Below are 26,969 nucleotides of genomic sequence, written 5' to 3'. Positions count from 1 at the left end.
CTAGCAGTGGCCACTGGAAGACACCTCTTCCATACAGGCCTCTGTTAAACACAAGGGTGTACGCATCTCATTATCCTTGTGCTGCACTGCAGGAGGTGTCCTGTTCACCAGTCTGAGAGACAGCCTTACCTAAGGGAATGCAGTGCTCTGCTTTTGTCTCTGAAAAACCGGACAACTAGATGAGGTTTAAGGATACCATTAATGATACCTTTAATGATTAAAGAAATGCTTGCTTAAAACTAGACTTGAAATAATGAAACAAAACTGCCAAAGAAAACAAAAGAAGTAAAAAAATCAGGCAACAACAAGGATTTTTGTGAGCTCTTCTGGTTTACGTAGTCCCTGGGTCTGGTTGGTCCTGGGGGCTTTATCTTGCCCTATATATTACAGATATTTTCTGGAAAGCCTTCCTGTTCTCAAGCCCAGGATGGCATCAGCTCCCTTGTCCTCTCTTACAACTACCAGCTGCTTTTCTCTCCTGGACCCTTCATTGGAGCTTGCCCACTGCCTTGGTCGCAGGAGGGGCTTCGGCTGTCTTCATTTCTTGCAGGGCCACTTGCTTAATGCTTCTCTTGTAACATTTGGTGTGTTTCTGGTTTCAGGCTTCCCACTTTTTCTCTGCAATAAAGCTTTTCTCATGTCAGGTTTAGTGTCTGTTATAGTAGAGACTTCAAACAGATACTTTTCCTTCCATAGCAGTGGAACAGTGCTTGATAGTAAAGCTGGTGAAATGCAGAGCCATGTGTTTACATTCAGATATCTGAATGTATACACTGCTAATTTTAAGAGGAAGGGGAACCCTTCTTGGGATAATTAGTTTTGCCATATTTATAGACACGACCTCTTGCTGAAGCATGTTTTTCCTGACTCCAAGTCAGCTGCTGACAGCCGGTATTACAAGAGTTCATTGTGAGTCTCACGATCCGTGTATGCTTATGTGTACACAGCACAGACAGATGAAGCCACAGAGAGATAATGAAGGCAGCGATGCTAAGCCTTGTAGCTGTGCCCAGTAGTGAAGCATTTGAACAACCAGCATAGGCCAAATTCCAGCTCCTGTCTAGGCCATAATGATCAGGAAAATCACCTTATCTTTTCATTGATTTAACCAATCTGGACAAGTAGCCAAGAAGTCATCATCTCTGCCTTACCTACAGCCTTGGCAGTGACAGCACAAACTCCTAAATCAGGTGGTTTGCATGTACTGCCACAGCTTGCCAGTAAATGGGAATACTGCTGTATTTCCCTAGGTGCCCTTTTGAGGGTTGGAGGCAAAGCAGAGTGTGGATCATATATGTACTGCAGTCAGGTTTGTCAGCCTTTTCCACTGCAAGTCAGTTGGCAACACAGGGCTGTAGATCGATGGTAAATACATGCAACCTTCTTGAAAAGTTCAAGTGGGCAATCAGCAAAGCAAGTGGTTGCTTCTACACTTTGGTTGCAGAGCGTTTGTGGAGGGATTTCAGGGAAACCTCTCAGTAGCAGGAAGCTGCATTCAGTTCACAAGCTGCATAGTTGTCTCCTTGCCTTGTGTTCCTTCCCCAGGCTGCTTAATAAATACGTGAGCGTGGCCATTATAAGCCAGGCTCTGTTTCTTTCTCCTGTGCTAATGTGCCAGTATTTTATGTCGCAGCAAGTGAGGAGGGAACACAGTGATACAAAGCCTTTTTGCCCTTCCCTTAAATAGGATTGATGGCTACAGCATAACAGCATTCCAAGAAAATGGCATTTGATCAAAGCAGGCCAGAGCCTCCCCTGAGATGCTGCATAAGGATGTTCGTCCTGATAATAACTTGCCTTTGCCATTTTCAGAGCAGATATTCCCATTGCATATCCTGCGTTAGCTCACTGTAGTTAATACACACACACATACATAAAGGTACCTCTTTGATTTCCCTTTAGCCTGCCTCCCCCTCACAGGCTCAAGGGCTGCACGGAATGTATGTGCCACTAGCAGCTCCATCCCAAAGGGGTTCCTCCAACAGCACCCACTTGGTGCCCTTCAGTGCCCCTTTAGCCATGGGGGGTCTGCTTTGCTGCGCCAGAGCACCAGGAAGCTTTCTGCACACCACAAGCTGGAATTCCCGCTGGACCACTGTGATGAATATTGCAGAAACCTCGAGCAGGGGAAAGCATTGTGCTTTTACGTGCAAGGGCTTGCCAGCTTGAATCACGTCTCTTGTGTTGCAGGGGGGAATATTGCTCCTGTTGCAGCGAGTTAGTGGAGTACTAGCAAGTCTCATTTGCAGAGGGGTCCTGGGCTTCAGTCTTATCTGTCACCAAGAGAATGAAGCTTACTCCGGCAACTTCTGCAAATGCTGGTTTCAGTTTTGGTTTTTGTTTCCCAGTCGTGTCCTTTGTTTCTGAAATGCTGTTTACTTACTGCAGATTGGGTGGTTTTTTTGATGCAAATTGATTAGCTTTAATCTTTCTCAACTATCCGATTTTTATGCCATTGCTTCACCAACATCCTGTTGTTAATTCACATGATATATGATAATGTGATGTGATATCCCTCCCTAGTTAGCAAAATGTAAGAATTGCTGTTGGCAGCTTCTGGAAGAGTAATTAGCAAGTAGGAATTACTCAGAGATGTGCACACTAGCCTAAGTAGGCATTTTCCAGCTGTCTGCAAGTTCAAAAACTAGTAGGGACTTTTCAGGCTCTAACACAAGATTAATTACTTGCTACTAAAAAAGACCATTTACAAAAATGATTAGTGTGTGCAATCAGGGCTAGTGTGATTTGTTGCTTAATTTGGAAGTGGATTTCTTTGTCGCAAGATTTTTACAGTATTTGGCAGTCATTTTCCTAAGGAGGCAAGCCTTTTTGTTACAAGGGGATGTCGAGCACAAACTCAAAATAGTAAGCTATCTAAGAAAGTACTTAGGGCTTTGTGTACTTCAGTCCTCTTGCTGCTGGGTGTAGCGCTGCTTTCCATAGCGATAGTGCGATTCAAGCACCTTTATGCTGGCTGCCCAAGCCAGGCCCCTCAGCTCTGGTGTAGCCCAGGATATCAGTGTTTCCTTTCTCTCTTTCTAATGTACAGGAGTTTCTGTACACACTGCTTTCTTTAGAAAGCCATTTGCACTGCTGTGCCTCTGTTTTGCATGAAGAAACCCACGTAAATCAAATATAGCCACACAGCTGTGCTGAACCCCATCTTTTTTATCCATGGGCAGCTATTGTCAGCCAGCTTTTTTGTCCTCCTCTCTATTCTGTTTCTCCTCCAGGATCAGCCTGAGCGTGGCTGGATTTTTTGTTTGCTCCCGTGCGATGGAGAGAGGGGGCAAGCAGAGGGGAAGCGTACAACTGGTGCAATCTTTGACAGTTGTATTTTAAGCTTATGCTCTTCTTGCCACCTCCGTAGCCTCTTTTGCTCTCTGCCTTTTGCTTGACATCTCTTGTGCCTAATTCTCAAATCAGCTGGATTATCATCTCTTGGCACCGTGTCCTCACCCACTCTCCAGCCTCTCACCTGCGATTACCTCTCTCATATGTTCTCCACTCTGACAGTTCTCCCTGTTTGCTTCTTTCAATGTGCCTGCAATTTTCCCTGCCCTCGCCTCCCAGCATCATCCCACCTCCCAGTGAGGGTACGGACAATTTCCAGGAACCTTTTTCTTGATGTTGTCTCCGTTCCCACTGCTCTTTCAAGCTCCTTGGCAGTTGTTCCCCTCTGTTCTGGGCAGTGGAGGCTCTCTCTGCCACTTGCCCATTCTTTTCTGCTCCCTTCCAGCATCCTTACATACTCACTGTAGTATGCCATGGCTTTATCTCTGTCTTCTTCAGTTTCTTTTTGCACACTGAAAACATTGGAAAATAGCCACTCTTTCCCATGATTCATTTCCCTGCTCTCACCTCTGCCCCTCTGTTCCCCTGGAGGCGATGGGGCCAGGACTGGGCTCTCACCTCCTTCCTGCAGACCCTTCTCCCTTGAAACTTTTCCAGCCATCCCTCCTGCACCTTTCCTTCTGTGTAACTCTTGATCCATAAGCCCCAGCCTCTTCAGCCTCCTCTCTCTGCAAGGTAAGCCTAGTCCTTTCCCTTCTCTTATCTGGAACCCTTCTTTTATCTGGAACTCTTCCACTCATCCATAATAATGCAATTTTTAGCATCCTTGTGATTGTTGCTCCTGCCTCTTCCACATTGCTTCTACTTTAAACCATTGCCTCTGGATTAGTCCCATTTCAGAGGTTTTTTCCTCAGACATCTCTTTTCTCCTTTCTTATTACTAGAAACATTTGCACAAACACCCTTTTCAGGATCTTAATTTCTCCTCTTCCTTATGCTCCTTTTGGAAAAATTCTTGCCACGTACAACAGAGAAGAATTGCATATGTGTATAGGTACTTTAGGTGAGAAGTGCGTGGAATAATGGCTACAAATAATGCTGGGCCACCCAATTTGTACAGAGTTGAAGGAGCATTTCCTCCTTATAGAAGGCTGGATAGCCCTATTGATAGAACTGGCTCAAGGACCCTTTTCATAGAGATCATGTAATTCTTTTAATGTTTGGAGAGCTCATGCTAGGCAACACGGGCTGTTCTGGAAAAATGCAATGTCAATAATAAATCTTTTCTAAGAGATACTAATTATTGCATGTGTGCACATGTGTATATATACACACATGTACATATATACACATGCATAACTTTGTGCACATGCATGTCTGGTTTTAAGACACAATGTTGGAGCGTAGTATGGTCTGATGAAAAAGCATCATGACATTCATAGCAGAGGAGTGACTGCCCTGTATTTCATCAAGCAACAAGTATCTTTTAAAGCATTTTAACATTCCTTTGGACATATAACCAAACTGTGTCTTACTAGGACTTAAATTCTTGAAGTAATAGCATGAATCTTTAGGTGAGGAAGAAATTATTTACAATGAGGGTGGTAAAATACTCCAGAACAGGACACCAAGAGAGGTATTGGATGTGCCATCCCTGAAGACATTCAAGGCCAGTCTGAATGTGTTTCGAGGCAACCTGATCTAGTTGAAGATGTCCCTGCTCATTGCAGGGGGGTTGGACTAGATGACCTTTGAAGCTCCCTTCCAACTCAAACTATTCTATGATCCTAGAATTCTGTGTATGTACCTGATCTTGACTTCTGGTAAATATAAATTAACTATGCGTATTTCTACAAGACTTGAGTTGTTCTAATGGCAAAATCTTGATGTAGTCTGGGAATGGAAAACTGTCTTTTCCTGCAGTAAAGGTTAGATACAGGTAGGAAAAGCAGGAGTTGAAGGGGCAGAAGAAAGAAAGAAGTACGCTTGTTTTTACATTGTGGACTGCTCTGTTTTACATGCATATGGAGAGACAAACTCCCTGGCAAATACTGGAGATTGCCATCTAGGCTGGTCCCCCTTTTAGTACAGAAATTGCCATAAGGGGTTGCAAGCACTGGGAAGTATTGATTGTTTCATAGCATGCTGTTTGTACTACATATTTTAGTTAATAATTAGGAATGCTTTTAGATTAGTTTCATTTGAAATACTAATCAATGAGCTTTATAGATTCACCGCTTTATACATAAACATGTCAGTCTCCAGTGGAGCAAAAGCATTTTATTTCATCCCAGATGTTTATACTGTATAATTATTAATCTGTAGTTTAATCTCCTTGACTTCATGCTTTTAAGGCTTGATGCTACTTGCTACAGGGGATCTAAAATCTCATTAAAAGGCATGGGTTAAAGGCGCTCAACACCTTGCCAAGTAAGTGCTGGATTGTGCCAGCTAAGTCCTATTGCATGTAGACCTCCCAGTGTTTCTCAGTGTACGTGTGCACTATAGATAGGATTGCCTGCTTTCTATCTTGTCATTTCGCTCTACAAAGCCTTGTGTTGAACCCCAGTAGGTTTGCCAGGTGCACAAGGTCACAGTTTTCTTGCTGTGATGTTCTCTCAGCCTGTAGCTGGAAAACCACGACCAAATTGTGCTGAAGGGGAAGTAAAAAGGAAAATAAAGCTTGAAATGGTGTGTTGATTTTCCGATGTTTGACATGTTTTTTGAGCTCTTCTAAAGCTCTGGTGCCCCCATGCTGTGGAGCAGAGACATGAGATATCAGTTGGAGAGTTGGTTTGGGGCCACAGGTGTAGCCGTTGCTCTTGCTTTTTCCATGGAAATGCATCTGAGTAGCCAGAACCTTTTGAAAAGAAAGCCCAGCTGATGGCTTCCACTTAATGCTGTCTCAGAAATCTGGTGTCTTACAAACCAAGAACTGCAGAGCTGTGCTCTACTCACTCCATCCATATTTAGTGCAGCATCGTGGGCTGCTCATTTGTGGTTTTGCAGACCAGTTGAGGGTCAGCCAGAGCTGCTTGGGAAGCAGAAATGGGGTGGCTCCCTGGGCTCAAGGGTTAGGTTCCACAATGGCACCTTTAGTTTGTTTAAGGTAAGAAAATTATGCACAGAACCTGTTAAAAGAATAGAAGGTTGTCAAGTCAAGTGAGAAATGTTGTAACATCGCCTGCTCAGCCTTCAGTTGGATCCTTGTGTGCATGCAAATTTGACAGTCTTTAATTGCATGTCTCTAAGATCTATGGAGAATATAGCTTCTCAATCCATATCAGAAGAAAGCACACAGACTTTTTTCTTCTCAGGAAAAAAAGCATTTGCTTATGTGTCAAATACAGTTATCTCTTAATGATTGTCCAGACTGTAGGTATGGGGTACATTTCATCAGCCAGGTAGAGCTTCCATAGGTCACAGCTGTCTGAAACACAGCCCTGAGCAACCCTGCTATGGTCCTGACAGTAGCATGGCAATGTAGGGACAAGGTCATCACTGATTTGATTTGCGTTGCCCTCCGATATGGTGCAGTCGGGTCCCCTTGTGAAAGGAGAGGGAATGCAGGCTGCCCTTACCATGCTGCTGAGGGTGCAGAAGGGCCTGGTATTCTGTGGGTCTCCAAGCCATGGTCTGCAGAGACTGCGGGGAATGCCTGGGTTAGGTGGCCTCCTTCTGTGCCAGTAGTACATTCCCCCTGAAGGCAAATGAGCAAACTGGGGCTGTCAGCTAACCACAGAGGGAGATAGTGACATCAGTGAATACCCAGCCACATTAACCAGCCTTATGGTGCTTTCAGTATACGCAACTCTATAAACTATTAGGGTTGTACAACAATCACAGTGTTTGGCTTTTTATTAGCCAGGATCTTAGCATTATGAGAGAGGCATTGCAGAGAGTGAGCAGGAATCCAGAAGAGTTTCAATGGGAGTTGTTCTCTTAAAAATATGCTGGAAAATAAAGGTTTGTAGCTTGTTGCATGAGAAAATGAAGCAAGAAGGGAAGCAGTTTGTCAAACGCTGTTATTTGTGGACAGTCTTAAATAATGTGAATCATGGGGCCTCAAATCCCGTGTGGTGACCTTGTGCAAGCAGAGTACACCACCTACCAGGCGATTATAAATCTATGCACGCACTGTACTCAGAAGTGAAGAAGATGTTTTCCAAAGTTAGAACCTGTTGTGTTGGCATAACATTACATTTAAAGTAAAAAGCACTGAACGCACTGGGAATTGTTGAAGAATATTCTGCCAGCTGCTCAAAATTATGATTTTACACTGCCATCAATAACAAAAAACGTTACTCTAATGAGAAGCCATTCTGGTTAAATGAAGAAATAGAAGTCATGTTGAAACGTTAATTAATTGAATATCAAAAAAGGGAAAACAGAAAAGGTAGACATGCTCCCATCTTGGGTTTTTTGTTTGAAACCATGGAAGAGGACGTGTCCATCGTGTGCGGTGATGTGGAAATAAGAGAAAGTTTGCTGCTTATAGCAAAGGAGGATCTGAGACAGGCAGGAGTGGTTGAAATTAAACATTTTCACATCCTAGTAACTTCTACATCCAGGAATCTTAAAGGGAGTAACTGAAAAGCTCTGTTAAGTGCTGTTAATTTATAATAAATCTTGGGAAACAGGGGAAATTCCAGAAAATTGGAGGGCTGCCAAATGTATTTCCGATATTTCAGAAAGATAAAAGGGATGTTCCGTGGAACTGATGGCTGGTTTAGCTTGACGTCAGTCCAGGGTAAAATAGCGGAACAGCTATTTCAGGATGTGTCAGGAGAGAACTCGGAGCATAAAGGTATAGATAATTCCAGTAACGGTTGAAGAGAGAGCTTGTCAACCAACCTGCTGGTTTTCTTTGCTCTGTTGGGATTGTGAGTCTGCGTGTTAAAGGCAACTGTTGATACTGCCTTTAGGAGGCCGGATTAGGTGGTCCCTTTCCAGTTTGTGAATTGTATAAGGAATGCCCTGAGATTAAATATCCCATGACAGAATGCACTAATTTTAACAGAAATAATCAAGCCACTCTGTTTCCCTGGGATAAAGTGTGGCTTACTTTCGGGTTTTGCATGTTAATCTCCTATTTGATTTCATTTGATTTAATTGTGGTTTGGGAAGGGGGAGGGTGGACAAAGAAACCAAACGGATTTCAAAAACTGCACGAAAACCTCAACAAATAATGAAAGTATCCTCAAACAATGATAAAATTCAAGTTCTTCTTATAGCAGCTTTTGCAGCCTTAATCTCTTGTTGTTTACTGTGACAGAAAAAAGCTTTCGTAAGCTCCTGTGGATCTTATAGAAGAAGGAAAGCTTGTCTTTGCCTTCTTCTGTCTTTGCAGTTGCAGTCCTCTGAGAAACTATAGGTATAGATGCTATGTGGCTGTACTTACCCTGGGACCCAAAAGCCTCAAATCTTTTGTTTCTCTCTGAGCTCCTTAATGCTGCAGATGCACTCAGTCAAAATGCCCATTTCTGTCTCACATCCTCTCCTTACCTCGGCTGTAGCCCAGTAGGTGTTGGCAGCAGAATCGATTGCTTTCTGTGCGCCTTTCTCTGGGGGATGAAGTATTGTCTACAACAGGAAAGGCAGTTTAGTTCCAGAATAAGGGCCAGTCCATGGATAAAGGGACTTTAAATAGGAATCTAGATATGCGCCAGGCTCTGAGGATGGGAATGCTTGCAACTCTTCTTTAAACCTTCTAATAATAAAATGGCAATTCTCAGATCCTTTCAGAGTCAAAAACACTGTCAGAATCCCTTGGTGTAATCCAGGTATCCCCTTGGCATTTGCTGTGAGAGTTTTCAGATAGTTGTTTCAGTGATCTACTTATGATTTGATAGTTAGATAAACATATGAAAATTGGATTTTGTATATGTTGATAGGGCTTCCAAGGTTCAGACCTATAAATATGTGGATTCTAATGCAAGAGTCAGTCACTAAAATTTATTTCTTTATTTTTTTTATTAGTAAAGATCTCTGATTTAGCCATAAGGAAACATTTTTATTTCACTACATTGTCAAAGGAAATCAGTTTTGTTGGTATCTGTTTGGTTGTGGGAAATGCTGCACAAGCAGACAGGAGCCCAGTCTCCAAGGAGAATGTGACACCTGTATACTTTCCCAAAAGCAGAACGTGTGAATTTATACCCTACAGAATTCTGTCCCAAACTTAACCCAGTGACCTACTGTGTGCTTTCCTGCTCTACACACATTAATCACACCAGACATGTTCCAAAGGACATACCAGTTTGTGTCCCCAGGAAACACGAAGGATATTCTGAACACCTGCTAACTTGCAGCAGAGATGAAGAGCTTGCATTTTAGGGGGGAAAGAAAAACAGAAAAGAACAGATTTTCCCCGTACCAACTGTGTCGTCTGACAAGAGAACACGGGCTTTTGTCATTTTTGCAACCTGTGCAATTTGAATAGTCAATGTTAGCAGTGGTTTTAGCTATAGCCTCCCATGCAGACAGTGCTTCTTCCACCAATTCTGCAGTTAGGCTGGAAAAGCTGTAGTTAGTACAGGTTGGTAAGTGAAGAGAGAATTAAGCAGGAGACATAATTTTGAGAGACAATTTCTGTGTTTTCCTCTGGAAAAAAACTATGCTCATTTGATAGAAACTAGAAATTTCAAGCACAGAGCTTCAACACTGAACTCTACCGCAGGTTTTAAGGGCTGGGCTTCCTTGGGAATAAACCATAAGGGAAATTAATAGCTTTTACTGAACTTGCTGGCATAATCTTTCATATTAAAAGGCTGACAAAAGGAGCAGAACAGTGCCATTGTTACTAATTTGTAGCTTCCAAACACTGGTGGTATTGGGTCAGCATTAGCCTGGCCTTTGTTCTCATAGTCATATTAGCAAAAGAGCTTTCAAACAGGGAGACACATTCTTTACAATCCTGATGTATTGTCATACTGGCAAGTGGTCTGGATATTTGACCAACCGTTTATGCTTCATCAGTTTCAGCATGTCAGATGGCATCATAGTACAAATTATACATACATACACATGCACATATGCCCATAGAAGTACACATAAAATGTTAAGGTTTAGGAAAAGAAGGAAAGTTGTATCACTCCTCAACAAAAATACTCATTTGAAGCAAGGAAGGCAGGGCCAAATCTGGTGGTCCCTTGCCAGAATTTCAAGCCTCCATCTGTATGGAGACCTTAAACCTTTTCAGAGCTCACCAAGATGGAGATAAAAACAAATCACTACTTCATTTTTCCCTCTCTGATTCTTTAGTCTGGCAATCCATCTTACCCAAGAATAACCCAGAAGGCTGTGAGTTTTCCCCAAGGTTCTGAAGCCATTGACCGCCTCAGAAAAATGTAATATGTTGTTTGTTTTGCTTGGTGGTTTCCTGGCACTGTTTCAGTGTTGGGCATTCCCCATGCTGCTTTGAATAAGCTATTCTGAGTAGCAAACTTGATTTCTGTGCCCTTCACCATAGCCAGCTACTGTGAAGAAAGCCATGAGAAGAGATGTGTATGGGGGAAGGGTTCTTCTGAGAAACAGGCATAGAGGACAGACCTTCTGTTGTTCGTCCTGTTTTCCTACCTGGTGTATGTCTCCCCCCCTCCTCCTCTTTCCTGAAGACATCATCATTTATACTTAAAGGACATTGAAAATGTGTGTTACATTAAGCTTGACTTACTGAGCATAGGACAATCTATAGTCCAATTATAGAATTTTTCCTGAGTCATAAAAAGATACACGTATATATTTTGCCTGGTAGGCCTGTATAGAATGTGTACGCCAGTGCATGTACCATGTGTAAACATTATTTGCCTGTTAACTTAGTCCCTAAAGACTGGGAGCTATCATTACCTTGTTCAACTGGGTTACTCTCTCAACAAAGAGTAACAACACAACCCTCTGAAGTCAGGAAACAGGTTTTATCTGTATGTGGAACGTAAATCTACTTGGACTCTTCAAAGCAGCCTCCACTGGGAATCCTTGCCTCCTTATGGTACCAATCTCTGAACAACCTGAAGCGCAGTTTCTGCAGAGTAGACACCTGGGGTTTAAATCAACATTCATCACAGAGACTATGGGCACCCTGACACTGATTTAAAAAACAACCAACCAACCAACAAGATCCATGGCAGAAATGGAGCTGGGGTACATTTCTGTTTGTGTGTGCAATCTGCCAATAGTGGAATCATTGTAAGTAAGCAAAATGTGACAGACAAGACTTATATTCAGCAGTTCTGCTTAAAGGTCTGCAGGATGAGAGTTCCTTTATTTTTTTCCCCTGGTCTCTACCCAGTTACTCTGTAGGGTCTAGGTCCAGTATAATGAAGCCATTAAGTGTATTTTGCAATAGGACTTACTTCCTATGTCAGAGCTGTGCAAAAGCAGCAGTTCGATGATCTAGAGGACACATCCTTGTTGCTATCAGTTTAAGCTAAGGAATGAATTTCCAGTATTCTCAACCTCTACTTGGAAAACATGTAAAGCTGGAAACACAGAAACATGGCCCAGCTCTGCAGCCACCCCAGTTACTGATGCTTCTGCTCACTGCATGTGATGTAGCTCATTGGTGACCAGTTAGTGTCCCTTGAACTGTGTGCAGCTGTTCAGCAGTTCAGAGGATGCTCCCACACTTGATGTGTTGGAGCCATGCAGCCTCCTCAGCAACATTAATGCGCAACTGCAGGGTTGCAGGGCTGTGCTGTGTGCCCCACCAGACCCGCCTGTCGGAGGGCCTGTGGTTGAATCCTCTCCTGGGTCTCTCTTAGCTATCCCCTTCCCACTCATGGTCAAATGAAGGTCTTGCTTTGAGGCAGTAGGGTCAGAAGCACCAGCCAGTGATATTGGTAGCAACACATCAACAGCTGCCAGACAAGAATGCTCTACGATGTCTTTTCCCCTTCTCTGTGTATCTTCTACATTACAGCAGAAGGTACTTGAACAATGTGAAAAGCTCATTTCTGAAGACGTTCTTGCTAATGGCCCTGGCACCCACAGTATGTTTGGCAGGAGGCAAGCCCGTGTAGCCTGGCAGCCCGCTAGTCTATTTTCAATTATCTGGGGTGCTCAGAGAAGAAGACATTAATATTGCTGAGGATGACATAGCAAATTACTACTGCTCCCTAACCTTTTTAAATTGCTAACACTGTTGTAATCTGTAATTACAGAAATCAGTGTGAGAATTGTGGCACAGTGTAATTATCTTTCCTGATACTTTATTGCCGTATGAATTATTAATCAAAATCAGTCTTGTATAGTATTTGCAGCAACGAAGAAGAATAATGTATAATTAAATTTCATTGTTTCTATTTTTGTGCTGATGTTTTATGATGTTGTAATTGATAATTAATTGGTTAAAAATTCACACAGTTCTTGGGAGTTTCGTATGACTATGACTGCTTGGTATTCAGCATTTATTAATTGAATAATGGGCTCACTGAAGAGACCTTTGTATATAGTCTTCTGTCATTACAATGAGCTCTCAAAAATGGTGAATTAATCATTAGGCCTTTCAATAGTTTCTTTTTAAAGGAAAGCAGTGACAATATAATCATATCCTTTGTTGTTATAGCTATAATTGAGAGATCGTAATAACCAATTATAAGGATGGTCATTTTAGGAGCTCTGAAGTGTCAGTTATTGATAAATTTCTTTAAAACCAAAGCGTTGATTACACAGTCTTTTCATAGAAAAAAATATTAGGAGATGGGGAAGAAAGCCTGGAAAATTATTTTCCTCCCACTTGCCACTTTAAAACCAGTGCATGTTTATCCCTAAAAACTGTCAAGTCTGATGTGCTTTTGCTGCCATTTGTCAAAAGTACAAGTTCCTCTCAACTTTTTAATTATTTTGTCGTCATTCTCCCCATTCTTTTCCCAGTGCCTTTTGCTAAATTGTTAAGGAAAAAAAATATAAAAACTCAGAACAAAAGAGCATTTTTTTATACTCTGCATCATATTGAACAGAAATATTGTCAGACGTTTACAGCAGAACAGACTCTCCAGCTACCTCTGACCAAAGAGTCTTAGATGCATTCAGTCAGACCACTTCAAGTTGTTTGTGTCTTTTTAATACTGTTGGTGGAGCTGATTAGAAGAATGTGAACGGGAACTAAAAATAGCCCCAGTTCAGTATTGATCCTCTCTTAACCTGATCAGGAGAAAGCCAGGAGTCACCTTCTATAGCAGGATATAATGTGATTGCCAGCTTATGCTTCCAAGCAAAACTTGCAGTTTGTTTTACACCAGGTCATGTCCTGCAGTTCTTTAAATGAGAAACTGCACAGCATTACCTGCTCACTTCCATGCTAAAATGCATTGTTACAGGCATAATGAGAAGGTACTGATAAACCTTTTCAGGCCTTTACCATTAAGTTGATGGTAGTTGCTGTTGTAGATCTGATGCCCTGCTTACACCTCCTGGGATACAAGTGAGCTTTTGTTTGATGGGAGAAGATGGTGCCTTCAGGCCCTTTATTCACCTTATCCCCCTCCTCACTGGTGTTTTACCATGGAGAGGCTACAAAGATGTTTCTGCTGTAGACTCTGCCTTTTCTGAGTTGAGCTCAACATCTGATGGCTTTTCATGTCCTAAACCCACTGCTTTTCTGGAACCAGTGGGAGCAGGACCCCATGGTGTCAGTGACACCCAACACATGTAGTCTTTGGGCAGATAGATGCTTTCTACTGCTTGCCCTCAACAGCTTGGTCCTATGCAACTTCAGTGCTTGTTCAAGAGAGGGGAGCACAGGGCAGCATGCCCATCACTGTCTCCTGCAGTTGGGGACAGAGGGTACAAGGGGCCTAGGGAGCATGTGTAGAGGTGATAGATGTGGGGTTCATCTGTGTTGATGCAATCAAAGAATTTGTGTCTGAGACAATGGTTAGTAAGTTAGGAAAGGCAGATAACACAGGCACGTTTCTCTGCCCAGGCAGTTTGTTGTTGGGCAGTGTGCTGGAATATGTGAATATTCATCCCATGTAAACTTGTACCCTGAGTAATGGTGGCCCTGGATATATTTATTAGGAGTGACTAATTCCTTTACAAATGCTGTAAGTTCTTTGCAACAGTGGCCAGTTCTGCATACAGTTTATTGCAGTGACTGAGAAATCTCTCCGGGAAAAAAAAAAAACAACAACCAACCCAGCTCATCTCCCTGTGAGTACAGGCTACAATTTCAGTTCATTTCTATAGTCAGGAATCACAGCTTTTATTTTTACAAATTCTGCTTTTGTCTCACTTCTTTTACTTCAGTGTCATCTCCTACTTGTAACACTAGAAACAATAAATAGCAGTGCTGCTTTGACCTTTTTATTTCATATTATTTGTATAGTGCTTATTGAATTGATCATACATGTTGAGGAGGGCTTTTTCTCTTTCCTTGCCAGTAGTCTTTTCTGTTGTTCTCCTGAGGGTTTTTTTTCTCTGTGTTTCAACACCAATAACCAGATGCAGACACTACCCAGCAGTGTACTACACCACAAGTAACTAGAAAATACGTCTGCTTATTAAAATATTTCTCTTTCTAAAATCTGTCTCTCGGTGATGAGAGTCTGTGTATCCAGTCGGTCTTTTTCATTAGTCTCTAACCTGGAATTGAGGGTCCAGGTCAATGAGTTCCTGTTCCACTGTGACAGTGTTTTAGTGTGAGGTGTCCCTGCCCATGGAACTAGATGATCTTAAGGTCCTTTCCAATCCTAACTATTCTATGATTCTATGACAGTGGTCAAACACTACAACAGGTTGTTCAGAGATGGTGTGGGATCTCCACCTTTGAAGAGTGTCAAACCGCTGCTGCACAATCTTGAGCAGCCTTCTCTCGGACACCCTGCTTTGAGCAGGGAGGCTGGACTAGATCATACCTGGAGGTCCCCTCTGACCACAGCTGTTCTATAATTTTTTTTTCCATCTAATTGCCACCTGTGTATAACAGAGTGCCCTGGATTTACTGTGCCACCTTGTTAGTGTCTAATCCTTTTTTATACTGTCTTCTTTTCAATTCCCAACAATCCCTATTACCTTTGACTTTTGAATTGATTTCATTATTTTTGATCTCCCTGTCGTGGACTGTGGACTTCCAGGTCACTAATCAATATAGGATCAACGATTAATTCATGTTGTAAAGGATCTGAGGAGGTTCCTGTCACAACCTCCTGCTCAGAGCACGTCAGCTCTGGGATCAGAGCAGGTTGCTCTGTGCTGTATCATGTCTGGTCTTGAAATCTTCTAAGGGTGAAGATGACACAACTTCTCCAGGCAACCTCTTCCTCATATTTTTTTATGTCCAGTCTAAAGCCTCTGTTGTTAAGAATTGCTTCCCATACCTGGCTCCATATTCTCAATTACCTCACTGTAGGAGTGCTGCTAGGACCCTAGTATGCTCGGGCAGTTTCCCATCCAAGTACTAAGTGTGCTCAACCCTGCTGTAGTTTTAGAGGTCAGAGGAGCTCAGGCATATTGCGAGGTGTGACCATAGGCAGATGCGAGCCAGTACTGCTGCTGGTGTATATCTGGAGGAATTTCACTGTTAACTTACTGAAAATCGCCCCTGCTTCCCTTCTCTGTTGAATACAGTTTAGCATACATGATTTCCAGTCTGATGCAACTTCTTACCTTATGATAACTGAGCCTCTCTAGCAACCTTTTGTAAAGGTTTTGTCAAAGGATTTCTGAAAGTCAACACTAATTACGCGTACCAGTGTTCCTCACTGCTAATTTGACACACTTCAGGAATTCTAATAGAGCCCATCAGAGACATGACTTCCCTGTGCAGAAGCCATGCTGCTTTGTCACGATGATAATTTGCCTGGTTAAACACCCTGTAGTTCTGCCACGATCAAGATTTACTTTTCACGTAATTAACCCAGTTCTGATGCAGGACTTTCTGGTTTGCCTTGATAAGATTTTCTGTCCCCTAATGTTTCCCTTTAAAAACAGATTCCACATTGCCTGCCCTCTGGTCTTGTGAGGTGGGAGCTGGATTTTTTGGTGATAGGTAATGTATTTTTGGTAGCAGCTCAGGCGGTGTGTTTATGAGTTCCTGGAGAGTTTTGGGTGAGCGCCAGCCAGTAGAGGTGCCATGCTGCAAACCAAAATGATCTGTATGTCCCATGAGCAACCCTCTTGTCTCCCGAGATTTCACATGCCTCCTCCATGCTGCCAAAGGCTCAGTGGGATCCGCCACCCATTGCTGTGGAAGGACTGTGTAAGCAACAGTTTGCTTCACTGCAGTTGCTGCCCTTTACCAGCAACTGGTTTTTGGCAAGGTTTCAATGGTGCTTTTCTTGCCTACAGTAGTTCATGCCAGTTTCTGGAAACTTTTGTTTCAAAGAGTCTTTTTCTGTCAGTATGGTGACCTATATGCAAACAAATGCACAGCATGTTCTTTTGAGCCAGAGAAAGGCTTGCTAAGACATTCTCTCTTTGGTTTGAAGAAATACCAAGTGTGTAGCAATGATTTCCATGAACAAGGTTCTGCAAACTCAGCATAATACTGAATTCAGCAAAAAATTACATGGTTTGAATTAACATTTATATAAAAGACTTCCAGCCCAGCTTGCCTCACAGTTCAGAGTTAATACCCAATCCCTGTGTTTCTCTTCTGAGGAGAGGAAAAAAGCTGAATTCTGCTAATTTTCTTGCTACAACATGCCAAAGCCCTGTGGTGACCTTTTTCTTTGCACTCTAAACCCTTTCCCTGTGAAAATGAACAAGCTACTTCCCAGTGCAGGATTTCACCATCTTGCTCCCGTCCTGCAGGATAAAGTCCTCTTGGAGAGGAAACAACACATGCCTGGAGGTCATTCAATTGATGGCAGATCATGGAAAAGGGAAGACCATATATCACTTGTGTTGAAACATTAAAAGCTGATAAATAGGTGGTCCTGACTGTAGCCCAGCCCCAGCTTCCCTGTGCGCAATGCAGAGCTCAGGGTGCTTCCTGGAGCAGCCAGGGGCATGGCCAGGGGAAGTCTGTGTTGGACTGAGATTGCAGCCACTGGCCAGGGCATCCACACGGACTTTGAGTGGCTGCGGGAAGGGATATGTTGTGGATCTGCTGTTGGGAAGTCACTGGAATCACAGTAGTGGCCTTCGGAAAGCATCGCAGTACAAGCCGGGTGGAGGTCCTTACCGGGAGTGTATCTAAGGGTCCGCTGGAGTGTGGATGGTGCATTTCACAGCCCCAGCATCAGAACCACTTTGGTCAGGTTTCATAGCATAAAAGGCAGGCTGGCTCTCCAGTGGGGAAATACAGCGTGGTGTTCTCAGCACTTCACAGGGCATGCAATGAGTTTTTAAAAAATACACTTGATGAGAGTTGTAGTTAAAAAGTGGGAAATTACTAATTAGTAACCAAGTAATTCAGGGTTTGATTCACACAAATTGCACTGTTACTGTAAAAAAGGATTGCTATTTCAGGCAAACAGTGGGTTTTGGTTGGTTTTTTTACAGGCACTGAAAATGTAATTGATGTTCTGTTAATTACCTGCCAGGTTTCAGGTTTCTTGTACGGTTTTTTCATCACTGAGACATTACAGGCATAATACAAGCCTGAGAAAAAGGGAAAAAAATTAACACTATTTCCCTTTGCATTGTTATTGGCAATTCTCAGGTTTTCCCACTAGATTGTTCTTGTAAACTCTTGCATTTCACAGCACCCAAGAGTGACCACTTAGAACGTTACTATAATGCTGTTGTTAGCATCAGAGTTCAGTTACACAGAAAGCTGAGTGGGATGAGTTAAGTATCATTTTCTCTTTTACCTTACTGGGGTGCTAACAATAGAATGGCTGCCAATTCTTAGTATAAATTTATGAGGAGGAAGAAAATTAATTTTCTTCTGGTTAAGAAATGCAACTGTTAGCATAATAAAACCCAAGTGTCTCCCTCACCTACCTTCATGCAAGTCAATAAGCACCTAGGTATCTTCTCTCTAGAGATAAAGTCAGTGACTTTGGGTTGGTAGGTTACTTTCTTCCTGTTCACGTAGGCATTTCAGCTGGCTACTCAGAAGTGTAGCATGAGTCAGCAGTAAATATTGAAAATACCAGTAAGAGTGAAGCCATAAGCATCTCATTGATACTTCCAGTATGTAATGTTGGCAAAAATACCTGTTTTGTAGAAAGAGTAATCATAGCCACTGACTTAAAAATACTCCTATGAAAATGGAAAGATGGAGTTCACTGAGATGTCTAGTAAATACTTGCAAGTAACAAGCGGCTCCTCTTAAGTCCATTCCTATCTAGATTATTACTTTCTTTCAAGCAACACTGTACGGCACCCTGGTTTTAATTCATGGCAAGAGAAATAGCTTGAAGTCTTTTTGTTTCTACTTGTCTACCTGTATATCATACTAGCAAAGGAAGATGCTGCAAAGATTCATGTTAAAAGAAGCAGAGGAGGAATTTTGCTTTTACTTGCTACAGTGGTCAGATATTTATAGTGCAGCAGTATTATACAAAATACCACCCTCTGTTGCCCTTACCCCTGTGTGCCTCTGAATCTTACCTTTCTGAAGGCGGTTATCATTCTCAATAAGGAAGAATCATTCCTTAAAATATTTGAAGTTTGTGCATTTGCATAACTCTTCTTTCAGCAGCAGGTAGAATAATACATACAAATAGCCTTTTTTCCCAGGTAAGCTCTAGAAGCGAGTGTGTTAGTTTGTCTGGGGGTACCTAGCGTGTTTAGATGCAGCACAGGCTCTTATGCTTTTCTGCTTAGATCAGTTGAAATAGGAAAATAGTGTAAAGAGTCTGGTGCTGGGCAGACATTTTTGGGTGAAAGAATGCAAAGGGGGTTCATGCAGGATTGGGAAAGCTGATCCCCATCCCCATCTCCACTGCAAATCCAATCCCCATGTTCAGAGGCATTGCAAGTTCTACATGTGTCAAAAATTGCAGAACAGGCAGAGAACTTCCTAGCTCAGATGATCATAACAGGTGTCTTAAATCCTTCCAAATTCTGCTCTGCTGTAAGGAGGGAAGACTTACCTGCAGGCAGGAGCAGCCCAGACCCATATGCTGCCCTGCTGCCTCCACATGGGTCAAGGGTTTTTCTTGTCTGTGGGTCTGGAATTCAGAAACTCTTCCGTAAATGGCATTAAACCACTGGTGAGGGTATGTTGCTTTAGCCGTACCTGGAAACAGATTTCTTCTGAAGCCACTAAACATTTTTCTCTCACCCTTAAGTTTTAAAATCATAAATTCTGATTGAGAAATTAAGTCACTGTAGTTAGTAGCTTGTCTTCATTGTCTTTGCAGGGTACAGTTCCACCTTGTCTTTCACTTGAGATAAGGTCTTCAATATAAGCATGCAGCACTGCCTGTCCACCGGAGATGAGACTGGGGTTTTGAGGGCTTTTTCTTTTAATATGAAAGTAAAAGAATCAAGCACAAAACCCTTTTTTCATTATTAGAAGACCCAACAGTTACTCTTGCTTTTTTTGCTAAAATCTGAAATTTCCCATATCTCTATGTTATTTTATTGCTGCTACTCATTTGAAACTCTTAGATGTGTAGTAGGTAGTTGAGGGAAAGCACTTTGCAGTCCATCTAAACCTTGCTTTGGTTTTGAGGGGGAAAGCTGGGGGGTGAATAGGTAATTGAAGCACAGCAGAGTGAAAGCTGGTGGCAGTAAACACCATTCCTGGTATCTTTCCTGAGCAACTTGCTTGGATATAAGAATGAATGGGCTACTTGGCCATGGTCCCGAGGTGTCCATAAATTAAGCAGCATCCCACTGTACCATGTTTGCCCGGCAGCTGTGTAGCTCCTCACCGCCTTGTTTGTGTTTTCTTCCCCCCTTCTCTGCTGCAGGGTGTGAACGGCATGTCTGTGGATGAGAAGACTGACTCCCCCATGTATGTGTATGAGTCAACGGTGCACTGTACCAATATTCTCCTCTGCTTAAATGACCAGCGGAAGCAGGACATTCTCTGTGACGTGACGCTGATCGTGGAGGGGAAGGAGTTCCGCGCCCACCGGGCTGTGCTGGCTGCCTGCAGCGAGTACTTCTTGCAGGCCTTGGTCGGGCAGACGGAAAATGACCTGGTGGTCAGCCTGCCGGAAGAGGTACAGTTTCTTGCCTTGCCCACACTGTAAACATGAACCCCTTCCAACCTGAGCAGTGAGGAAGACCTCTGTGGCCAAGGGGAGTGTGGTGCAGATCTCGACACCTGCCCCAGCACTGCTCTGAATGCGGTTTTTGCGTTCGGATGGGTTGCACGTTGCTGAAGGATGGACTTGTTCAGTCCAGCCTTTCTCACAGCTCCTATAGGTTACGCTGGCGAAGCTTTAAGGTGCTTCAGCTCACCTTTGTCACTGCCACTGAGGGAATTGTACCCAAACACTCAATTACCATAGCTTTGTTCATGACATTATCAGGACCTTGATAGTCTTCTGCTCTTCCAGACAGGAAATTTAAAAGGGGTGATATGGCTGCTCGACAGCAGGTTATTGTTGAAAAATCATTTGAGCTGTCAGATTGTTGGGAATCACACTGCTGTCGTCCCTCCCCCCTTTCCGGCAGCTCATATCCTTGTCCTCCTCTCTCCCCTCTCCTGCACCTCACTCAGCCTTGCTTCCTCTCACCTCCCCTCACAACAAGTTTAGGTTAACTGCTTTGGGCCATGTGTTTTCCACTGAGAAACCATGGGCAGTCTGTCAAAAAGCAGGGTTTTTCTCATGCAGCATGGTTCCCACAGCAGGAAGCCAAGGGACATAGAAAATACATACCTCACTGGAAAGTTTACTTTATTTTACCACAAAATCTCACTGGCTGGCTTCCACCCCCACTGTAATTTCCTCACAGCCATACAACCGTGACAGCACAGCTACTGCAGGGCATGCCAGTGGCTTTGCTGTCCACAGAAAGGATATGTGTGCCTGCTCCCCGGCTGCCATCACCAGCTGCCTCCGCACTGCCTGCCCAGTGCCTCTGTGTGGGATGGGCAGCACAGGAATGGTGGCAGTGTACCCAGGGCAAGGGGCAGCAGTCACTCAGTGGGAAGGTGCTCTGGCATACAGAGGGTTTTTCAGCATCCTTTGCTTACTGCCCATGAAGAAGCATTTTGTGTTTTAAATGATGTCGGGTCCCAAAGTGTCAGAAACTATTTTTTCCCCCTCTAGTTTAGCCCTCCAGAAACTTAAGTGGAGTCATGATGTTGTCACAGCACGAGTTGGAGAGCATTTGAAGTAGGTCACTGGGGTGATTTCATCATGTCTTGACACTGAATATTACTCATGAAGAAATTTCAACCCAGACATTTTGCATAGGAGTTTAAAGACATCACAGATGACACACTAGGATGCACACTACGATTCTGCAGCGTCCACTGATAATTTCCAGTGGAAGAATTGACTCTCAGTCAGTGTAGCGTAGTTTTTGCAGTGCAAAGCTAAGGCAGGAGCAGAGAAGTGACAAAACACACTCGGGGTGCACAGGTTTGAAGAGATAGGAGAGTATCAGCACTCTTCTATAAAGCCTTGGTAAGACCTCCATGTATGATTCAGGTCCTGTTAGACAGAGAGATTTAATTGAAATTCACGTAAGCATATACAAGAGTGACTGAAGTATTCATAAAAAAGAGCCTGGCCTGGTTCAGCAGAAGGAGGAGAAGACAAGACCATAGCAGGTTCATATGACTGGCGTGACAACTGAGACATGCTACTGCTCTTGTGTAGGCAGAGGGGATGAAATGGCTGAGAGGAGGAATTTCTCTTTAATACTAAAGACAGTGTTGCCGCAAGCACTGATTGGTTTCAACTAGCTTTTAGTAAAAGTAGATTGGAAATTAGCAGGTTTCTAAGCACAATAGTGGTGGGATGCTGAGCCACAGGCAAATGGAGCAGGGATCATGCTGTGTTTGCACTTGGTGACCTAGTCCTATGTTCATGACACTAAAGATTTAAAACACAAAGCTTTGTCTTTCTATGTGTTTCATGAGATACTACAAAAAATATTCCTCCAGTCCAACCAGAAATGATTTCTATTTAAGTGAATCCCCTTTGGATAAATGAAGTATTGAAGTTTCAAATTCTAGAATATATCGCATGAAAGATCAAAACGTTTTAGTACCTAAAGGTTACAGTGGTAGTTGCTACAGGTCTAGTGAAGTCTATGGATTTACAGAAGCACTGAATCTAGTTCTGAAGGTTTTTCACAACCCTTCACCTAAGACCACCACTGTTACTTTGCCACATGCTTCTATTAGTTGCAGAATGCCAGGGCTTTAACCTTCTCATCCTGGGAAATAATTCCCTTAGCCTTTTAAAAAAAGATACTACAGTTACCAGTGCTTACTTGTACAGATATTTTCCATGTGCAAATTAACTGCATCGATTCCAACATGTCAAACAAAATAGCTACCAAGCAAATTAGATTCAGTGCAGATGTGATCAGTTAAATAATTTCCTCACAAATGCTAGTCACTTGGGATAAAGAGAGCTGCCTGATGCACTTTGTTGTTCCTCAGTTATTCCTTGGTTAAGATGCACATCCCTGCTTCTGGCATGCCTCTGCTTCAGAGTGCCAATAACTTTGGTAGGTACCTGTGCATAGATACGGGAAGTGCCTCCAACAAAGAACAGTGTGAGAGCTCCCAACAAAAGGAACTGAAACACTCCTGGATTTAAAGATCTGATAGAGCAGGGGAAACACCATCTTAGTTGTATTGCATTAAAAGAAGTTAGCAGGGTCTTCTTCATTTCACAAGCTAATGGCTCTTCCCAAGGCTTTTGTTGGTTTTAGTCTGTGGTCTGCAGAGCTCTGACAGTCTGTGAGTTACTGCTAAAGATATCTGTGAAAACTGACTTAATCTGTCATGCAGGGAGTTACTCCTCCAGTGGAGAAATCTCAAACTGAAGTTGAAAGTTGATGTCTTGAGCCAATACCTTTTTTCAGGTTTAGAGACAATTTATGTTGGCATACACAGAGACTGAAAATCATTTGTAAATACAGCCTTCACAGATCAGAACTTTTCTGAAGGCAACGATCCCTCATAAATTAACAAAGCCATTTTTAAGTCAACAATGCAAGCGTTGCATTTTAAATTCTGGCACGGTTTGAAAACTGCTAAAGTGTGCAATTGTGGAGAAAGGGCATTATTATTATAATTTCTCAAAGGTTTGATGTTGGAGCTGGATAAAGCTTTGTTTATAAAGCTTTTACACTCATGTAATGTTGGTGTGAGGGAGCTTAACATCAAAACAAAAGAACTTCTTTTTGATTATTCAAAGCAGTAAATCTGCCTCTGAAGTCTAAATTGCAGACTTTTCTTTTACTTCATAGCATGTTGGGGTCTTTTTGTTAATCTGGCATCCAGACATTGTTAACTGTTGTCTAGCTAAACAGTGAACAGATGTTTTTTACATTATTTCTTGTTTATATCCAATTACAAGCGAGAGCAGTCTTTATGATACGCCAGTCATTTCAGTGGGGAGACATTGTGCACACTCAGAATTGGGACTGGTAGAACTTACAGGGCTTTAAACCGCTGCAAAACTTTGCGTTACACATTTCAAATCAGTTCAAGCATGACTTAATGTGCCTCAGTTCAAACCTTTCCCTAATCAACTTAAACTAAGTCAGTATGGAGCTAATTCTGCACTGATTGAAGAGTTTCCATAAACCCTTTTGTGGTAGCCTTGGTAATTTGATTTTGTACTACACCTTTTGTTAAAGCAATGGATTTTAGTGTGTAGATAAGCACTTGGAAAAACAGCCACATAATAACAAGGGCTCAGATGTGGCCATGGTGTGTGATCAGCCCTCAGAGCAGAGTTAGAGGAATTGAGTGTGTCAGCTGCCTACAGCTAATTAAAAAGGACCCTGTTAGCTCTTAACTTCTATGCTTTTCTCTTTATTGGCAGGTTTTGGTAAACAAGTAGAACCTCGCCTGCTTTTCACCCAGGGTATTTTTCAGCAGTTGTGCAGTTTGTTTCTCTAGCAGGTGCTGTGAAATGCAACCCAAAATTAGTATTTTCTAAAAACTGAGTTTAAAGCTGTAAAGTTAGTAATTCACTTCATACCCCTAACTGTTGTTTTGTTTTATTTAATCACGAAAACTGGTCTTCCTTCCTTTAACAAGGCACTTAATTAAGCTTTTAATTCATGATAAGAAGTTAAATGGCACTTGGGAGGTTTTTTTAATGGTTTCCACTTCCCATCCAGATTACAAAAAAAGGTGTGATAGAGAGAGAGACACGGCTGTCAGCCAGGGGTATTGTAGGTCATGCCAATATTAGCTGGCAGCAGGCCATTATCCAATTAACATTGCTTCATTGCTGCAAGTAGTAGCTCTCGAGTAGATGATTGAGTCATTCATGCTGTAGTGGTACTCTACTTTACTTGAGAAGGAGCCAAGCTACTTTACTTGAGCTTCATCAAATAGGCTTTTTATTCACTATTATTACCTGCCTGGCTTTGCTAAAAGAAGTGCACAGTGAGCCTATATGGGCAAGTTGAAAGCTGGGCGCTGGACAGAAGAGCATTCTGTGCAAACACCTTATTCACTTGGTTTTCTGAAAGCTGAGGTTGCAGTTAACTGGGGAAAAGATGGAAACAGCAATAACAAATAAACCCCCTCAGTTGCATTAGATTCCTGCAGCTTAGAGATGCCTGACCTTGCTTATGGGTTTTTTTACTTTGGGGTATACATTTAAAAATACTTTCTCACCTGGTCATTCCAGCTGTGAGATCACCAAATGCCTTTCTCTCTGGTGAAATGAAACACAGATCTTCTGAAGTAGTAGACCGAGGTTTCTCTAGCACTGGTCTGATGCTGTCCTTTCTGTTATGGACTAAAGGTATAAAACTACCTTACTTCTCCAGCAGGCTGGTTAGTTTTACCTGTAACCTTGAATTTCTTGAATCTGTTTCAAAGAACGGTTACTGGTGACTTTTTTTAGTGCAATGAACTATCTGCTGGAAATGTTGGCTTCCAAAAGGATGAAACAGAGTTGTCTTTGGCTTACAAATCTTCCACAGGGCAAAGGGAAGCAGCATCTCTCTTAGGAGGAGGCAGTGGGATGTGCTTGAGGAGCCTTTTTTGTTTGTTTATCCACACAGCTCTTTTCTTTGCTATTAAGAGAATGATGTTCAAAGTAGATGTTGGCACACACCACAGGCTGAATTTCTCTGCGTTCTTACTGCTTTACTGCTCCCTGATGGCTGCTGCCAAACCTGCTGTTTCCCCACGAGGTCTAGCCCTGTGAAATCTGTCATCTGTTTCTTCGCTTGATATGGGTTAACTCCGTCACACAGCTAATCTTTGCAAGGAGAAAGGCAGGACGGGACTTCAATTCGGATTCAAGGCTGGCAAAAGCTGAGTATGTTGGAAAGCGAAGGCATGCGGCACCCTGGGGTGGGACTGAGCCAGGCATATAACATTAGTATGGCTTGTAGCTGACAGGGAGGAGAAATACTGGCAGCTGCTAACCATCCATGCCAACCCGCCAGCCTGAGGGAAAAATGCTGGGAATTAGCCAGCGAAAGATGATTGTGATGAGGAGAAAATCAAAGGCAGGATGCAGGAGGTCAGCTATTACATACCCTGCTGGCTAAAGGCGATTATTACTCCTTTTTATCTCTCTAGAAAGAAACCATATTTTCTTACTTTGTCTCTTTCCTTTCCATGTACTGTGTATATGTATGAATATAATATCTTTAAGGAATGCAGGGACTGAGCTGGTAGTGCTCTCCACAGGAGCATCGAGTGGAAGAGGTGATAAATGTGGGAAAGGGGAGCAAGAGGGCAAGAAAAAGTTTCTTTCCCAGCTGGAGGGATGTTATTACACAGTAGGGAACAACAAAAGACTCTTTGTCACCCCAGAGATGTATTGGGAATAGCTAAGGTTAGTTCTTAGAGAATAGGAAGCATTAATGTGGTTTTCTCTTTATATGACTGTAAATGCTGTGATGTTCTTCACAGATTACAGTACTGGCCAGAATTATTTCTGCTGTGGCTCAGGAGCCAGCCAATCTGCAAGCCTTCTTGATCTGCAAGCCTTGATCTGCAAGCCTTCCTGAAAGCCTCTTCTCCCTTCATCCACAGAGCTTTTTGTAGTGGCAAGAGTTTGTATCCATCAGCCTTCTAGTAAAGTCAGACTTCAAATTCATTTCCACTTCAGCCTTACCTCAGCAATGCCACTTCAGTGAGTCCGCACGGATGGAAATTAGGTCTTTGGTTCCCAAAATTCCTCTTGAGGAATGTGTTATTTTTCATTCTGATACACAATGCTGACACTAACTGCACAGAAGGATGACTGGAGGCTGTAGATCTATAGTGAGAGTAAAACTGAGCATTTGGGTACTTTTTGAGGTCTTACATGACATGATACTAATTCAGGAGAAACCACCAGACAAATTGGCATTGTTTAGTGTGCATTGGTTATGTGGCCCAATGCAAGGTACAAACAACATAGTTTATTTCTAGCAGGTGAGCGATAGAACAGAAATGAGACCATCAAGATGTGATACAAAATTCCAATCCCTGTCTCGCTGCAGAGGCTTCTGGCACTGCCTGATTTTTCATGCCTCAAGTATGATGAAGAAACTAGCTGCATGCTTTTCCTTCTGCGTGGTGTAACTTCCATTATTTTCTGATGAGGGCTGTCTTGCTACTGATGCTGCTTCTCTGATCTTTTCCAGTGGAGAAAAGCAAGAAGCATCTCTGTTGCATT

General features: G+C 42.6%; 1 protein-coding gene across 2 annotated transcripts in view; it reads left to right on the top strand.

Annotated features, from left to right (window-relative positions):
• The window catches only part of BACH2 (BTB domain and CNC homolog 2), a 185,356-nt gene that overhangs the window by 119,113 nt on the left and 39,274 nt on the right, over positions 1-26,969 (top strand). For both annotated transcript variants that reach the window (XM_034061062.1, XM_031052770.2), the window contains one exon: positions 20,106-20,360. In XM_034061062.1, coding sequence (XP_033916953.1) covers positions 20,118-20,360 — 243 coding nt within the window. In that variant the 5' untranslated portion in view covers positions 20,106-20,117. The remainder of the gene's footprint in view (positions 1-20,105; positions 20,361-26,969) is intronic.

Source organism: Melopsittacus undulatus, chromosome 3 (genome assembly GCF_012275295.1).
Source record: "Melopsittacus undulatus isolate bMelUnd1 chromosome 3, bMelUnd1.mat.Z, whole genome shotgun sequence".
Lineage (NCBI taxonomy): Eukaryota > Metazoa > Chordata > Aves > Psittaciformes > Psittaculidae > Melopsittacus > Melopsittacus undulatus.
Note: the sequence above shows the minus strand (reverse complement) of the source record. Positions and strands in the feature narration are given on the sequence as shown.